The sequence below is a fragment of the Vigna radiata genome, chromosome 10, assembly GCF_000741045.1.
Source record: "Vigna radiata var. radiata cultivar VC1973A chromosome 10, Vradiata_ver6, whole genome shotgun sequence".
Classification (NCBI taxonomy): Eukaryota; Viridiplantae; Streptophyta; class Magnoliopsida; order Fabales; family Fabaceae; genus Vigna; species Vigna radiata.
The window spans coordinates 1,739,045-1,755,592 of record NC_028360.1 but is presented as its reverse complement, the minus strand read 5'-3'; the positions used below and the strand labels follow the sequence as shown (position 1 = coordinate 1,755,592).

Genomic DNA, 16,548 nt, shown 5'->3' with positions numbered 1-16,548 from the left:
ATGATAACCTTCATTTTCTTATGTTGGAAGATATAAGAACTTCTCTTCATGTAATCAAGAGAAAAAACATGCATACCCTAATGAAATTTCAACACCTTACACTTGCTAATATTCTATGATTTTGTTTTAATTGTTAAAAGAATTCATTGATTTTGTAATCTCACACGAAACTTTAATTTAGTATCGTTGTCATACATGCACAACTAATGGATTATTGAACCATTTGTTTACAACATTCTTTAAAATTAAACCTAAAAGTTGTTGTTTTAAGATTTATATTTAAAAGAAATATAGCTTAAAATATCTAAAAATAAATAAATAAATAATGGAAGAGGGGAGATGAAAGAAGGCGAATAATCTTTTATCGATACGAAGAAGGAAGATGAATAAGTAGATGAGATGAAAAAGAAAAATAAGCCTTCTCTCTTTAAAAATTCTCCTTCCTTCACTTAATTTTCTTTTTAAAAAATATTTTTTTATTTTTTATATAAGTTAAATAAATTTTACAACAATGTGCTTATATTCTAAAATTGTAACATCTAATAGTGTAGAATTATTAAAATAAAATACTACATATATAATAATATAACCCCTAGATGAAAACAAACCTACAAAAGATAAGATCTACACTTGTAGAATTATCTTACTATCCATATGCTTAACTCTCGTCTCTCGTTGAAACGACTAAAAAGATTGTTTTCCTAAGCTCACAACATTTAAGTTATCATCGCAAAAGAGAAAACAACAAATAGACAAACAACACACAAGCAAGGATAAGTTAGTGGTAAAACAATTCATCATAATACAATAAAAATTCCATTATACGTTATATTACACATATACTAAACATACATCATTGTCATAACATAACATTATACTTGACTCATCCAGATATAATAAGAATGTCAAACTATGATAGTTCATGCACTTGTGGTGCCCTCTACTACTCTGCAGAGTCATTTCCAATAGGTTTCACCCTACCACACACAAGGTTAGTCCTTAAACGCCTTTTTACCAAATGAAGATAGGCCCATCGGGTAAGCCTCCTACTACTCTCTACGACATAATTATTCATCTCTACTTGAGTTGGGGTTACTGAGAGTGTTAGGATAAACCACCAATACAAAGCTCTGGCTATTCATACAAACAACACCACAGGGCACATCCATGTAACCTCTCCACAAGGATCATGGAATTACATCCATCAATACCACTCACTAAATCAATCACATATTCATCATCATAATTTTCTTCATATATACATATATATATATATATATATATATATATATATATATATATATATATATATATATATATATATTTTCATGATTCAAAGCAAACCGAAAACACAACAAACCTAAAAGGTATTAGAAAATGAAATTAAAGAAAATAATCGTGCAATACACACACGATAACAATAATCGATTATCATATGTGATAATCGATTATTACTGAGAGTTTTGAAGAAAATATGACTCTCTGATTGGAATAATCGATTATCAAGTGAGATAATCGATTATTCTTATCAATTTTTGAAAACAACCTTATTTTAATCGTTTTGGTGCATCTTAGACATATCCAAATGATCAATTTAGAATCTATAACACTAATATTGATACGAAAACATGTTTATAGATGAAATATAGTATTGTATTGCTCATTTGGATAGGAATTAGATGTATCAAACCAATAACACCCTATAAATTCCCTAAAGTTGTTCACAACCCTTTCCTCAAAACCTCACTTTTACAATAAAAACACTACAAAACTTTCCTAATGAATTACCCCTTTTCATACCAGATTTTAATCAAAGGACACCTCTAACAAGTCTCAAATGATCATATAACAGTGCTAAACCAGTTACTTCCTTACTCACACACTTATCTCTCATACTCGTCCATCAAAACCTTTATTTTTGACCTTAAAATCCAAGTAATTGACTCTTCTTTACTTCAAACACTTTGAATTCAGTTTTAAATCATCATACAACTTCACCATGCACAATTATGACAACAGAGGCATTACAAACATACCATCCCAAATATTCAACTATCACACCATCATTGATCATCATTTAAACACCATGAATATTAGTACAAACCTACAATTTCACTCAATCAAATTATCGTGCATGCAAGCACTAAATTTACACAACAAACATAATAGAAATAAAAACACTAGCTTCCCTTACCTTACACCGACAATACAAAGCTTTAAGAATACCCTGATTACTTCTCGCACAAGGAACTTCTAGAAACACCTACGAAACACCGAAAAGAGATAAAAGAGAGTCCTTAGGACCTCTAATCAACAATGAACTCAAAGGAAAGTTCAAACTACACATGCGGTGAAAGATTCCATGCATGGACTCAAATAAAGAATGAAAAGCAAAAATAAAGTTGAAACTTACTTGCTCTTTTGCGGGAATTAATCGGCTAAAAATGTAGACCTCTTCTCCGTGATCGTCTAGACACCTCCTGGTTGCCAAAGAGATGACTCGGGAGTCAAAACTCTTAGAGAGAAGGTAGAGAACTCCAAAAAAGTGGTTTCTAGAGAAATTATAAATTTTAAAATAATGAAACTCGTTTATGACAAAACTATTTATAATAAAACCATTTAATATTAAAATAATTGAGTCTCACTATTTTTAGACTACCACCACTTCTAAAATACCAATTTCTAGGGTTTTACATTCTCCACAACAAGAAAAAAAATTGTCCTCGAAAATTCACTCATTGGATAGGAGGAACAACTAATTCTCCTATCATTCTCTGACAAAACCACCTATCTAACAAAGATACTACTTCCCAACAACTTTATTGACATGAAAAATCTTGCCTCTGTGCTAAAATGCACTAGTGTTCAATAGTGTAGATTGGTCTAACCATTATTCTCAAAACAAATTCTCCCTTTAAACCTCAGTTTTTAAGAACTTTTCTTCCACATGACCAACCAAACTACATCTGCCAAACTGAAAACACCACCCATTTGTCTTCCATTACCTCTTATGAATCGCTTTTAAAAATTCTACAAGCCTTGACTTTTGAGAAACCCTTGACTGATCTCCCTTGATTTCTCTTAATTCATCTAACAACACCCTACTATGAAATAAATGAAGTAGAAAAATAAAAATAGTAGTTTTTTTAGTAGGTGTAAAAAGATTGAAAGGTGTATGTTTATAATTTTTCTTTATATAATGATTATATATAATACTATCACTTTTTTCTCATTGTTAATTTCTCTTATCTTACTCCCTGTGAAATTTTATCTTCAGTGTTTAGTTCTTTTAGGATCATGCCCTTTTAGTATAATACACCTCACAATAATTGAAAAGTCAAGGAACATTTATGTTTGACCAAAATTATTCTATAATTTTTTACCCTCTTAATTGATAAGATCAATTGAGAAAAGTAATTATCTCAACTTCTTTCACCATACACTAAAACTTTATTATGTTTGGATACTTGTTCTAGATCCTAAATTTTGAGTAAGTTCGTGCTTTAGCCAAAAATTTAATTAGAATAAAGAATTACATATAAGGAAAGCTAATTCTTTTCAAAACATCATTATAAGTTATCTGATTTGGATGTAGGAGTGATGTGATTACCATTACATTTATTTTGATATATTTTGTGATTGGGGACGATTGTGTTCTTATAGGAATTTGGACCATAGACCATTAAATAGGTGGTAAGATCCAAGTGGTGGCTTAAATGCTCCTTATGAATGTTGTAATCAAAACCCTTATTGTTGTCTAGAGGGGGAAGGTCCACCTGCAAAAGACTTTTCGACTCTCAAGTCAGTAAGAAAACTTTATATGAGAATAAAGTAATGAGTATGAGAACATGTGCATTTTGAGATGAAATACTATTTGTATTTATAGAGTTTTAGGCCCTACCAGATTTGTTTTAAAAATAATAATATCAAGATAATATAAACAAATATAGCAACTTACCGTTTATATGTTAAATTAACATAATAATAAAACCAATGTAATATTTTATATTTTACCTGATTAACCATATATTATGTTGATATATGGTATTAAAAGATATTATAATGTAATCAAACTATTGATATTTAATCACATATTTTGTTAAAATATGATAATTATGCCAACAAATACCTATTACAATATTATTTAACCACTTTAGGTTAATAATACTGAATGAGCCTTGTTGAACCATGCTACTTTGTATATTTGTTAAGTCGGGTACCTACATAAGTCCTTCCAAGCTCAAAAGTTTGATTAGTGTGAAGGGAGTGCTTGTTGTGACTGTAACTTGCCACTTGGTTGAGTTGTAGCTAACTTTATGTTTTCAACTTGATGGGTCGTTTGGTCGGACAGTTTGTGATTTTGACTTCATAGGTGGATTGATTGTTATGCAAAGTTATGGGTAGTCATCTTTGACCATGGATGTTGTCTTGGGTGATTTGAATTATTGACTTAAGCGGGATCTAATCTCGCTTATTTTAGTAAGCTTTGCCTGCCAACTTAGGCAGGCTCGGTTGCCACCTAAATGAGCTTAACTTGCTGTTACCGTGTAGGTAGGCTATTGTTTCACCTGTATGGGCTTAACTTATGTTATAATCTTAGGTAGGCTTGGGTGTCGAATTTACGAGCATGACTTGTGCTAAAGCCTTAGGTAGGCTCGGGTGTCGCGTGAGCGAGGTTAACTTGATGCTACCATCTAGGTAGGCTAAGGTGTCGCCTATCGAGCATTTGTTTATGCTATTGTTTTAGTAACTCATGTGTCACATTTATGGGCTTTTATTTGTATTATTGTTTAGTAACTCGGGTGCCTTGTTTTAGGACTTTACTTATGTTATTATTAAGTAACTCGAGTGTCTCGTTTAAGGGCTTTGCTTGTGATATAGTGTAAGTAACTCGGTTGTCTAGTTTGAAGGCTTTCTTTATGTTATTGTCTATGTAAATTGGGTGCCTCGTTTGAGAGCTTTTCTTGTGTTATTGTCTAAGTAACTCGGGTGTCTCATTTAAGGACTTTGCTTATGTTACCATCTAAATAACTTGGTGCCTCATTTAAGGATTTTTCTTATGTTACTACCTAAGTAACTCGGCGCCTCATTTGAGGGCTTCGCATATGTTACTGCGTAAGTAACTTGGGTGCCTCATTTGAGGACTTTGCTTATGTTACTGCGTAAGTAACTTGGGTGCCACGTTTGAGGGATTTACTTATGTTATTGTCTAAGTAACTCAATATCTTGTTTGAGGGCTTTGCTTATGTTACTATCTAAGTAACTCGGATGTGTGGTTTGACAGTTTTGCTTATGTTATTGTCTAAGTCACTCGGGTGCCTCATTTGAGGACTGTCATTTATGTTACCATCTAGATAATTGGTGCCTCGTTTGAAGGATTTTTTTATGTTATTGTCAAAGTAACTCAAGTGCCACATTTGAAGGCTTTTCTTATGTTACTATCTAAGTAACTTGAGTGCCTCGTTTGAGGACTTTGCTTATGGTACTAACTCAGTAACTCGGTTCCTCATTTGAGGGCTTTTGTTTATGTTACTGTCTAAGTAACTCGGATGTGTCGTTTGATAACTTTGCTTATGTTATTGTCTAAGTCACTCGGGTGCCTCTTTTGAGGGCTTTCGTTTATGTTACCATCTAGATAATTGGTGCCTCGTTTGAAGGATTCTCTTATGTTACTGTCAAAGTAACTCGAGTGCCACATTTGAGGGCCTTTCTTAGGTTATTGTCTAAGTAATTTTGTGCTTTGCTTGAGGGCTTTTCTTATGTTATTATCTAAGTAACTCGAGTGCCTCGTTTGAGGACTTTGCTTATGTTACTAACTAAGTAACTCAATTCCTCATTTGAGGGCTTTCGTTTACATTATCATCTAGATAAATCGGTGCCTCATTTTAGGACTTTTCATGTGTTATTGTTTAAGAAGGTTGGTCCCTTATTTGACGACTTTGCATATGTTACTGTCTAAGTAACTTTGTGCCTCGTTAAAACCTTTAATGATAAAACCAACTTAGGGATAAAATCTAAGCTAAGGAAAGAGAGTATACACATCCTTGTACCTTAAATGTAATACATCTTTAATCAAGGATGTTGTCTTGGGCACTTTGAATTTTTAACTTAAAAATGATCTAATGTTTCTTATCTAAACAAGTTTTACTTGTTGAATTAGGTAGGCTTGCGTGCCACTTGAATGGGCTAACTTAATGATTTTGTCTAGGTAGGGAAAAGTGCCACTTGTGCGGGCTTAATGATAACGGTTGAATTTACCGTTATCTGTGATGTAACTTTTATATTAAATCAACTATATTTGACTTAGAAACTTGCTTAAACTCTTGTTTTTAGTTTATTTGTGTGAATAAGAGAGTTAAGGTTATACTTGATGATTTTATCACTAAATTCCCTTGATTTTGTAGATTATTGGAATGATTTGAAAGAGGAGTAAAGTATCAAAGAGCCAGAACCCAAAAAGGACAAAAAAAAAACACCAGAAGAGAAGTCTACAGAAGGTCGCAAGCCTGGTTGCCCTTTTCTGGGGCCCTCAACGCCAAGTGTCTCGCATGGGCGCCTGGTTGCTCTCTAGGGGACTCTGAGCGCCAGACTCCAAGTACCGCATACCGCCTTATTGCCCCTTTCAAGGCCCTCAACGCCACTCCTCTCGCACCAGCGCCTGCTTACCCTAAGTGGGGGCGCTAAGCGCCAGCGTGTTGGGCTTAGACTTTGTTTTCTAATATATTAAGGATCTATACACGTTAGGGCTTGTATCTTTTGACGGTAGAAGCGCAAAAACACACTTTTCGACCCTCTGGAGGCAGAATTTGATGCGAGAGCTATCCTCTTCAGTTTCTAGGGTTTTTCTATCTCTTTCATTCCATTATACACCTAGGTTTTCCATGACGATGGAGAACTAAACCTCATTTTTTGTTGGGGAAGATGTAACCTTTAAACTCTCATGTATTTGTATATGTTTTAAACTATTTTATGCTTCTTTCATTGAATGTTAGCGATTTTATTCTATTCATAATGCTAGTTTTGTTTTAGCTTTTCATGACTTGATATTTGATTTCTTTGAGTTTTGGTATATATCTTGCAAATCATGATCTTGAGAATTTCACCTAAGGAAACTATTGCCTAGACATAGGGATATATAACGTTTGGTTGTCTTAAGTTTCAGTTCGTAATGCAAGATTAATTATTAGGGATGCAAGACATTATGGTCTAATAGTTAAGGATAAGTTTCTTTCACCGAGATATCAGGTTCTAAGTAATTTAGAAAGTGACATTAACCTTCTAATGAAGAAGATGAAGTCTTATATGCATGTAAGTGATTAGGTGAAATTTAAACCCCAACAACATAATCATCTCATATTATCAACATCATCCATTCACTCTTGTGTTTTGCCCCAAGTGGTCAATTTCATATTTAAATTTTATGTTTAGTTTTATTGCCTTTAAAAACCCACAAAATAGTTTTTCGGTCTTAATTAGTTAAGCAATTACACAATTGTTTAGTGTCGTGAGTCTTCTGGGATACGATACTTGGTCTTATCATTTTATATTACTTGATACGATTCTGTAAACTTGCTAAGATCTTAACAAGTTTTTGGCACTGTTGTCGGAGACTCGTGGTTTAAACTATACTTTTGTGTGATTCTTAACCGATTAGACTTTATTTTATTGTCTTTAATTTTTGTTTATTTTTGTTTTTATTTTTTGGCCTAATTGTGTACTCTAGTGTTTTGTTCTCTAATGTATGCAGTGTATAATTCGGACTAGAAGCACGAAATTTTCTGAACCTCTTCTTACAGGTTTGGACGAAAGTAAAAAAAGAAGGAAGAACAGGACGTCCAGAGAACTTTTCCCTTCTCCTGAGACTCTTCAGCAACCTTCACCTCAAATATCTGACCAGGAAACAAAAGATATGGCTGAAGATCAAAATAATAGACGTACTCTGACAGATTATATGCAACAGTTATCGGCCCTCATCATTTTAATAGCATTCCTAGACCGAAGGTTAATGCTGCAAACATGGAGGTGAAGCTTGCTCTTATTCAATTGGTGAAGAGCAACCAATTCAATGGATTGTCTCATGAGAATCCATATGAACATCTGACCACGTTTAATGAAATATGCAATACAGTGAAGATAAATGGCATGTCAGACGAGGCTATTAGACTTAGCTTGTTTCCTTTCTCTTTAGGAGGCAATGCTAAGATGTGGCTTAATTCATTCCTAGAGAATAGCTTCACTGAGTAGGAAGATGTGGTGGCAAAATTCCTGAATAAATATTTTCCTCAGTCTAAGGTAAATAAAGGAAAGCAAGAAGTTTCTTGTTTAGATAGGGCATGAATGAAATGTTAGGTCAAGCGTGGGACAAATGGACAGGTTTATTGCGGAAAACCCCCACGCATGGCTTTGATGAACCTACAATAGTCGTTCTATTCCTTGGAGGACTAAGCTTGCAGACAAAATTGATGTTGGATGCCTCAGTTTGAGGTATATCAAATGCAAGACTCTAGAGGAAGCCTATGAGTTGATTGAAAAAATGGCTACAAATGATAATGAGATGCACAATGAAAGAACTCAACTTCAACGGAAAGGAGTGCTTCAATTACAATCTCAAGATGCTTTGTTGGCTAAAAAAAAATCATGACTCAACAATTGGAGACTCTTATGAAGAAAATTTCTCAATTTCCTAAAGAGTTGTATAATGTCCCACAAGTTCAACTTCAACTTTGTGAGCTATGTGGTGGAGATCATATTAATGGTCAATGTACTATACTAACCAATACTCAGGAAGAAGTCAATTTTATGGGTAATCAGGGTCGTCCAGGTAATTACAACCAAGGGTGGAAACCTCACCCAAGTATGGGTCAAGGGCAAGCTGGACAATTCAGTAGACCACCACAACAACAATGGCAACAACAACCTTTTCTATCAGACAAGATTGCAAAGCTAGAGTAGACACTCCAACAAATCATGCAAGTGTTTAATCACATGAGCACTGGAACTGTTATTAGATATCTGGAGATACAGGTTGGCCAATTGGCTAAGAAGTTGGAGGACAAGTCTGAAAAGAATTTTGGGACTAACACTGAGGTTAACCCTAAGAGGAGTATAACATCATTATGAGTATGAGTGGGGAGTCGAGAGATGAAAGAGAAATTGAAAGAAAAGAAAAATTTGAGTTGAGTGAAAAAAAAAAGACAATGAAGAGAGAAAAGGTGAGACTGAGAGAAAGGAAGAAAGGAAGAATGAAGAGGGGGAGAGAAAAGACAAAGAAGAGGATGAGAGAAAAAAAGAAAGAAAAACTGAGAAATCTCTTCCTTATCCTAAAGTTTATTCTATAAAGGAAAAAGAGAAACAATTAGGGTGTTTTAAGGAGATCTTTAAGAAATTGGAGATTACTATTCCATTGACTGAAGCATTGCAACAAATCCTTGCTTATGCGAAATATTTGAAGAAGTTCCTCAAAAAGAAGAAATATTTAGATGAGGAGACAATTGAAGTACAAGGTAATTGCAGTGTTATTCTGCAGAAGACGCTTCCTTCTAAAGTCAAAGATCCGAGAAGTTTTACTATTCCTTGCACTATTGGGAATTATGATGTAGGGAAAACTATAATTGATTTATGGGCTACCATCAATCTGATGCCCTTATCTATGCTTAAGAAGATTGGTGGTCTTGAGGTTAAAGCTATATGATCTTGCAAATGGCGGATAGATCCACCAAGAATCCTTATGGTGTAGTAGATGATGTTTTGGTTTAAATTGATAAACTTAAATTCCCGATGCAGATAGGGGAAGATTTGAAGATCCCTATCATTTTTGGAAGAACATTCATGAAGACGGCTAAGATTGTTATCAATGTAGATGATGGAGTTTTAATGCTTAAAGACCAAGATGAGGAGGTGACTTTTAATGTCTTCAATGATGAGCAGCCAATTCAAGTGAAGGAGACTAGTCCTAAAGCTGCAGATGAAGATCTATCAGTGACTAGTGTATCTGATCAAGGTGGCAAATTAGTCAAGGGAGGTAAAAATTATTTCTTTTCACAGGTGAAGGAAAAGGAGAAAGATAGTAAAGAGAAGATAGTTCATCAAGACTCAGTGTGTGAAGATGAAGAATTCAAGCCTGGAAAACCAGTGAAATATAGGAACATGTTATGGGTTATTAAGGAGATTAAAGCGAATGAAGTTATTGAGATTGAAGCTCCATATTTTAGAAGAGTCAAGATGGTGAACAGGAAGTTGTTGAAGATAGGTTTGTGTGATGAAAGCAAAAGGAACACCAACATTAAGAATTCGAAATGAGCATAATGGTGTCAAGCTAATGACGTTAAACAAGCGCTTAATGGGAGTCAACCCAACTTTCTAAACTTGATTCTTTAGTTGTTTTAATTGTTTGTTAATGGTTTTTGATACTAATTGTTTTTACTTTGAGTTGTGTTTTTGAGTATGTACTTGGTTCAAATGAATAGTGTTGCAATGGTTTGATTATATGATGAAATGTTTGATTAGTAATATTGTCTTGTGCTACTTAATTGTATTGATTGATGCTGAAATAATAATTGGTTTAGCTCTTAAGCACATGCAGGTGGTTGCTCATAATTGTTTAAGACAAATGCATGATTTAAACTGTGATTAATATGTTGGGCAGGATGTGTATCAAAATGTTGGGACTTGAGTTAACCTATGAGAGGTTGGACTCCAGAGTTTTTGTTGATTGAATGTTATTGCTTTGGAATCATAATTGGTTTTGCCTAAGTTTCTATGATTGAACCACTTGCTTGCTTGTTACACATGATCAAGGCCATTTATTCTTCTCCTTTGTAGCCAATGCCAATATTTTAACCTAACAAAGAACAATTTTTGTTCTCTCCTTTGAACCTTAAGCTAAATGTGAATAAACCCTTTGAAATCATTGCCTTGAGTTGAGTAAAGTATGAATGTATGGTATAGGAGAAAGGTTCAAGTTTGGGGTTGTTGGGAAATTGGTCAGAAATTTTTGAAAAAATTGAAATAAAAAGAAAAAGAAAAGAAAAAGAGCAAGAAAAGCAAGAGAAGAATAAGAAAGGATGAACTCAATGAATAGAAGTTGGGATTGAGTTGAGAAGTGGTTTCTCAAGTGAAAAGGAGAAAAAGAGATTGATGTTAAATTATGAAGTAAATTGTTCATTCTCTTAACTCAAAAAGCTTTGTTGTGCAGAAAAACCAATTTTTCTTCTTAGCCCAACCACATTACAAGCCTTAAAAAGTTCTTGTGATGATAACATGCTTGTGAATTTGTTTGATGTTGTTTAAATGAAAGACAAAGTTGATTTATATGACATTGTGACGGTAGAGTGAAATAGTCACCTCACTATACACCTTTGAGTTTGAGTGAAACACTTTCCTTGGTAAGGAATAGTTTCATGTACTATATGATAACATTCTTGCTTGCTTGGTTGATCACTCATAAGGTTTTTTCATCTGTTGTATATTCTTTGAGTATGTGAGCACCAAAGTTGAAGCTTGATTGGCTAAGAATCATTACATCTTGACTGATATTTCTATGATAAGCAGACATGACTAACTTATTTGTCTTAGAAGAAAATGCTTTTTGGTGTGTTAAACCATTGTAGTGTTGTTATTTTGTTTAGGCCAAGTTACATTTTGCTCGAGGACAAGCAAAGTTTCAAGTTTGGGGTTGTGATAACGGTTGAATTTATCGTTATCTATGATGCAACTTTTATATTAAATCAACTCTATTTGACTTAAAAACTTGCTTAAAATCTTGTTTTAGTTTATTTGTGTGAATAAGAGAGTTGAGGTTATACTTGATTATTTTATCACTAAATTCCCTTGATTTTGTAGGTTATTGAAATGATTTGAAAGAGGAGTTGAAGTATCAAGGAGTCAGAACCCAGAAAGGACAGAAAAAGCACTAAAAGAGAAGGCTACAAAAGGTCGTAGGATGCCTGGTTGCCCTTTTTTGGGGCCCTCAGCGCCAAGTGTCTCGCATGGGCGCCTGATTGCCCTATAGGGGGCGCTAAGCGCCAGACTCTAGGTACCGCACACTGCCTGGTTGCCCCTTTTAGGGCCCTCAACGACACTCCTCTCGCACCAGCGCCTGTTTGCCTTAAGTGCGGGCGCTGAGCGCCAGCGTGGTGGGCTTGGACTTTGTTTTCTAATCTATTTAAGGACCTGTACACGTTAGGGCTTGTATCTTTTAACGGTAGAAGCGCAAAAACACACTTTTCAACCCACTGGAGGCAAAATTGGATGTGGGAGCTCTCCTCTTCAGTTTCTAGGGTTTTTCTATCTCTTTCATTCCATTGTACACCTAGGTTTCCCATTACGTTGGAGAATTAAACCTCATTTGTTGTTGGGGAAGATGTAACCTTTAAACTCTCATGTATTTGAATATGTTCTAAACTATTTTATGCTTCTTTCATTGAAGGTTAGTGATTTTGTTCTATTCGTAATGCTAGTTCTATTTTAGCTATTCATGACTTGATATTTGATTTGTCTGAGTATTGGGAAATATCTTATGAATCATGGTTTGGAGAATTTCACCTAAGGGAACTATTGCCTAGACATAGGGATAAAACGTTTGGTTGTCTTAAGCTTCAGTTCGTAATGCAGAATTAATTATTAGGGATGTAAGACATTGTGGTCTAATAGTTAAGGATAGACTTTTTTCGCCGAGACATCGGGTTTTAAGTAATTTAGAAAGTGACATTAACATTCTAATGAAGAAGATGAAATCTTATATGCATGAAAGTGATTAGGTGAAATCTAAACCCCAACAACATAATCATCTCATATTATCAACATCCTCCATTCACTCTTGTGTTTTTCCCCAATTGATCATTTTCATATTTAAAGTTTATGTTTAGTTTTATTGCATTTAAAACCCACAAAATAGTTTTTTGGTCTTAATTAGTTAAGCAATTACACAATTGTTTAGTGTCGTGAGTCTTCTGGGATACGATACTTGGTCTTACCATTTTATATTACTTGATACGATTCAGTACACTTGCCGAGGTCTTAACACTTAACTTATGTTACCGTTTTAGGTAGGCTTGTGTGTTGCATTTGCAGGTTTGATTTCTTCCTACCACACCCAATAGTTCCATATTTCTTAAAAGTTGAGGCCTAAGATAATTTAAATACTCCTTCCTCCTTCAACCCTCTAAGGTGCCTTTTAAGGACAAAATCGTGACAGAGCACAAGCTCAAAAGCAGAAAATTTGGTTGACCTTAATGATGTCACTCAACAGACTTGGGATCAAAACATTGGTGCACACAGTGAGGCTGATAACAAGGTTCTAAGACGAACCATTGGTCCCTTAAGCCTTCCATTAGGGATGAACCCTCATTTCCCTTAGACCTCGACTAGAGGGCTTTTGTTCCTATCATGTCCAATAGTCCCTACGTCGCTTAAGAGTCGAGATCAAAGACATTTTAAATGCTTCTTCTTCCTTCCATCCTCCAAGACATTTTTTAAGAATAAAACTGGAACAAGGCTCCACACTTCAAAGTAGACAATACCTCAAATAAGAGGCGATTGATCTTAACGATGTCATTCGACAGACTTAGGATCATAATGCATGTTAATCAAATTCAATATTGCCAAACATTCAATATTGGACAATTTGATTATCTAGTTTAATGTATTATTGCCAAACATATTAATTAATCATTAAACTAGATAATCAAATTCAATAATACATCTTAATTGTCTATTAATACCATATTCTTTCGCAATATAATCTGTCAATCACTCATAAATAACGTATATTCGTATTTAATATAATCATTAAACATCTTAATTAGTCATTAATAATTTTTTTTTACCTTTCCTGTGTTTATGTATCCATCGGTCGGTTATCTATTTTGATGCATATTCTTCTTAACCAAGCGAACAGCGGCATATACTACATTTCCTATCAAATAAATAAATCTTAGGAACGTGACAAAATATTTAGTAGTCAGCAGGCACTTTAGTAACCTAACCCGAACATTCTGCATAATTTCCCAATAAAAAAAAAAAAAACATTAAAAGACCCCTTTCCAAAGTTATTTCCCTTTTTTTTATTTTTTTATTTTTACAGCGTTCTCTGTTTTGCGCTTGCATGAATTTTCAAAGCTTCAGGGTTTATGGCCTCTCTCTCTCTTTCTCACTCACTTGCACCCTTTTCGCCCTCTTTTCCCGTATAAACTCTTGTTCACTCACAGACTCACTTGTGTTCTTCCAACTCAAATAAGGCCCTGAGGCTCTTATTTACCATTTTGCCACTGCCACAACCCAAAAGGCTCAAAGCTGGGGAGGCTTGTGGGTGTGATTGCCACCATGGGGTTCTCTTCTCAGACCACCCCTTTATATTGCCCCTCTTGTTCCCGCCACTTTCGTGCTGCTCTCTCTTCACTGTCCCTCTTGGCTCCCTCTCAATCACCACACCCCAGGTTGCTTTTCCTTCAAAGTTTTCATCTTTTTCTCCATTGGGTGTCACTTTTGTCTTTGTGGTGGTGTTATGTTGTTTGTTGTTGGTATGTGCGCGGTTTTTTTTTTTTGGTTGCTTTGTTAGATGGTTTTGGAGAATTTGCTTTTCTATTATGGAACACTGGAGCACTGTTCAGCTGAACTCTCTTGTGTTTTCATGGTTTTGGTTTTTCTTTGTGTTTGAACATTTGATGTAGGGAATATTGCGTTTGAGGGTATTAAATTTGAATTGTGTAGTATGGTTTTGTTTATTGTTTATGACGTGTTGTGGAGTCTCTAGTTCTAGGGGTGTTTCTGAAGTGATAAGAGGGGTGGGGGAGGTATTGATTAAAGTTGTAGGAGAAGTTTGATTTGATTGTGAAAGGGTTTTGTGGAGTGTATTTGAGTGTCTGTATGTATTCAGAAGATGGCCTCTGAAGCATTTTGGTCATGATCTGTTTGGAGGTTTTCTATTAAGGTTGTACATTGTGACTTTGTGATTGTGAATGTTCAGTTTATGGACGGTTCTGGTATTGCCAGTGCTTGAACGTGGTTTCCACTTTAAGGTCTTGTTCACTTGAGTGGATTTGAGGGAGAGGAATTGAGTGGATTTGAGAGGATTTGAAGGTAATTTTTTTTGTTGTTTATTTGAGTGAATTTGGAGGTAAACGAGTATGAATTTGGAAGTAAAAAATTTTTTTAATCTACCATATAAATTAAATCTTACACTAATTCTCACAAACTTTACTTCCAAATCCAGTCTCTTTAACCTCCAAATTCACTCAAATAAACAGCAAAAAAAATTACCTTCAAATCCTCTCAAATCCACTCAATTACTCTCCCTCAAATCCACTCAAGTGAACGAGGCCTAAATGGTATACAAATTTGAACAATATTAAAAGTAAAATTGAAAACTCGTCAGGGTTATGCAGATTTTGCACTGCACACCAGAAAAAGGGGGGTCACCATATAAATTTCACTCACGGTTGCTTGTGTCTTGATATTAGTTTTCAAATTTTTTAGTTGCTAAGCTTTCAACTAGTGACTAAAAAGTTAAAATTAAAATGAAGAATCCATCATTGAACGGCAAGTTACTAAAAAGTGAATGGTAAACTCGAAAACGTGAAGGGTAACTTATACCAAAGTTCTATGGACTTCAAATTGTTTTCTCTTCTCTACACTTTTTTATTTGGAATTCTATGTCTTGCATTACGGATCAAACAAAGACTAAGCTAAAATTGTTTGTGTTAGTTGTTGACTTCTATAGTGGAAAGGTTCTTGTACCTTCCTGGTTTGATACAAAATCTCACATAAAAGCTGGCAACTGCATATGATATTGTTTGTGTTAGTTGTTGACTTCCATAATGGAAAGCTTCTTGAACCTTCGTGGTTTGTTACAATCTCACATAGAAGCTGGCAACTGCATATGATCCTGGGATTAACTATATGCAAATGTGGAGTACGTTGCCCCATATGATATACTGGAAAATGGGCATTTTCTAATATTAATTGTGACATTTCAGAAGTCAAAATATGTATTGTTTTAGCTCACACCTGTGGGGTTTTTTTCTTGAATGTTCTCATGCTGTTTCTTCTTCATATTAAACTGAAAAGCTAAATATGCCTTTATATTCCGTGATTGGTTCCTTTTATTTTTTTTCTTTTAATTTTCTTTGCATGATAACTTGCAGAAGAAAAATCCAATCAATTCTGATTGCCAACAAGATCATTCGACATAGTGCATTGTCTTTCAGAAAAGATTATTCCTGCCTAAAGAGAACATCTTTTGGGTTGAATAAATTTAAGGACGTGGAGTATAGCCATAAATCTCCTGTACATATTTCAGTTAAGAAATTTTCTGACATGTCATATGGCATGTTGGAGGAAAGGAGATGTGAAGAAGAGTTGGGTCCTTTACATCCCTCTAATAGTCAGGTTAAGATTAGGGGGGGATTAGCTCGATCTCCCACGACCCCTGGTACACAATACTGGGTTGTGGAACGTAATAAATTATCTAAAATTAAACACGAAATGCACTTGCAGAATAAGTTCAGGGTTGTGCCGAATGCAGTTACTTCCACTGGTCAGGAACAGGCT

At 34.7% G+C, this 16,548-nt stretch overlaps 1 protein-coding gene across 1 annotated transcript in view; it reads left to right on the top strand.

Annotated features, from left to right (window-relative positions):
- Nucleotides 1–13,935: 13,935 nt before the first annotated feature.
- LOC106776065 (DNA polymerase I B, chloroplastic/mitochondrial) overlaps nt 13,936–16,548 on the top strand; it is a gene marked incomplete in the record, with an annotated part of 20,732 nt that continues 18,119 nt past the window's right edge. The window contains 2 exon segments of the mRNA XM_014663368.2: nt 13,936–14,435; nt 16,143–16,548. Coding sequence (XP_014518854.1) covers nt 14,323–14,435; nt 16,143–16,548 — 519 coding nt within the window.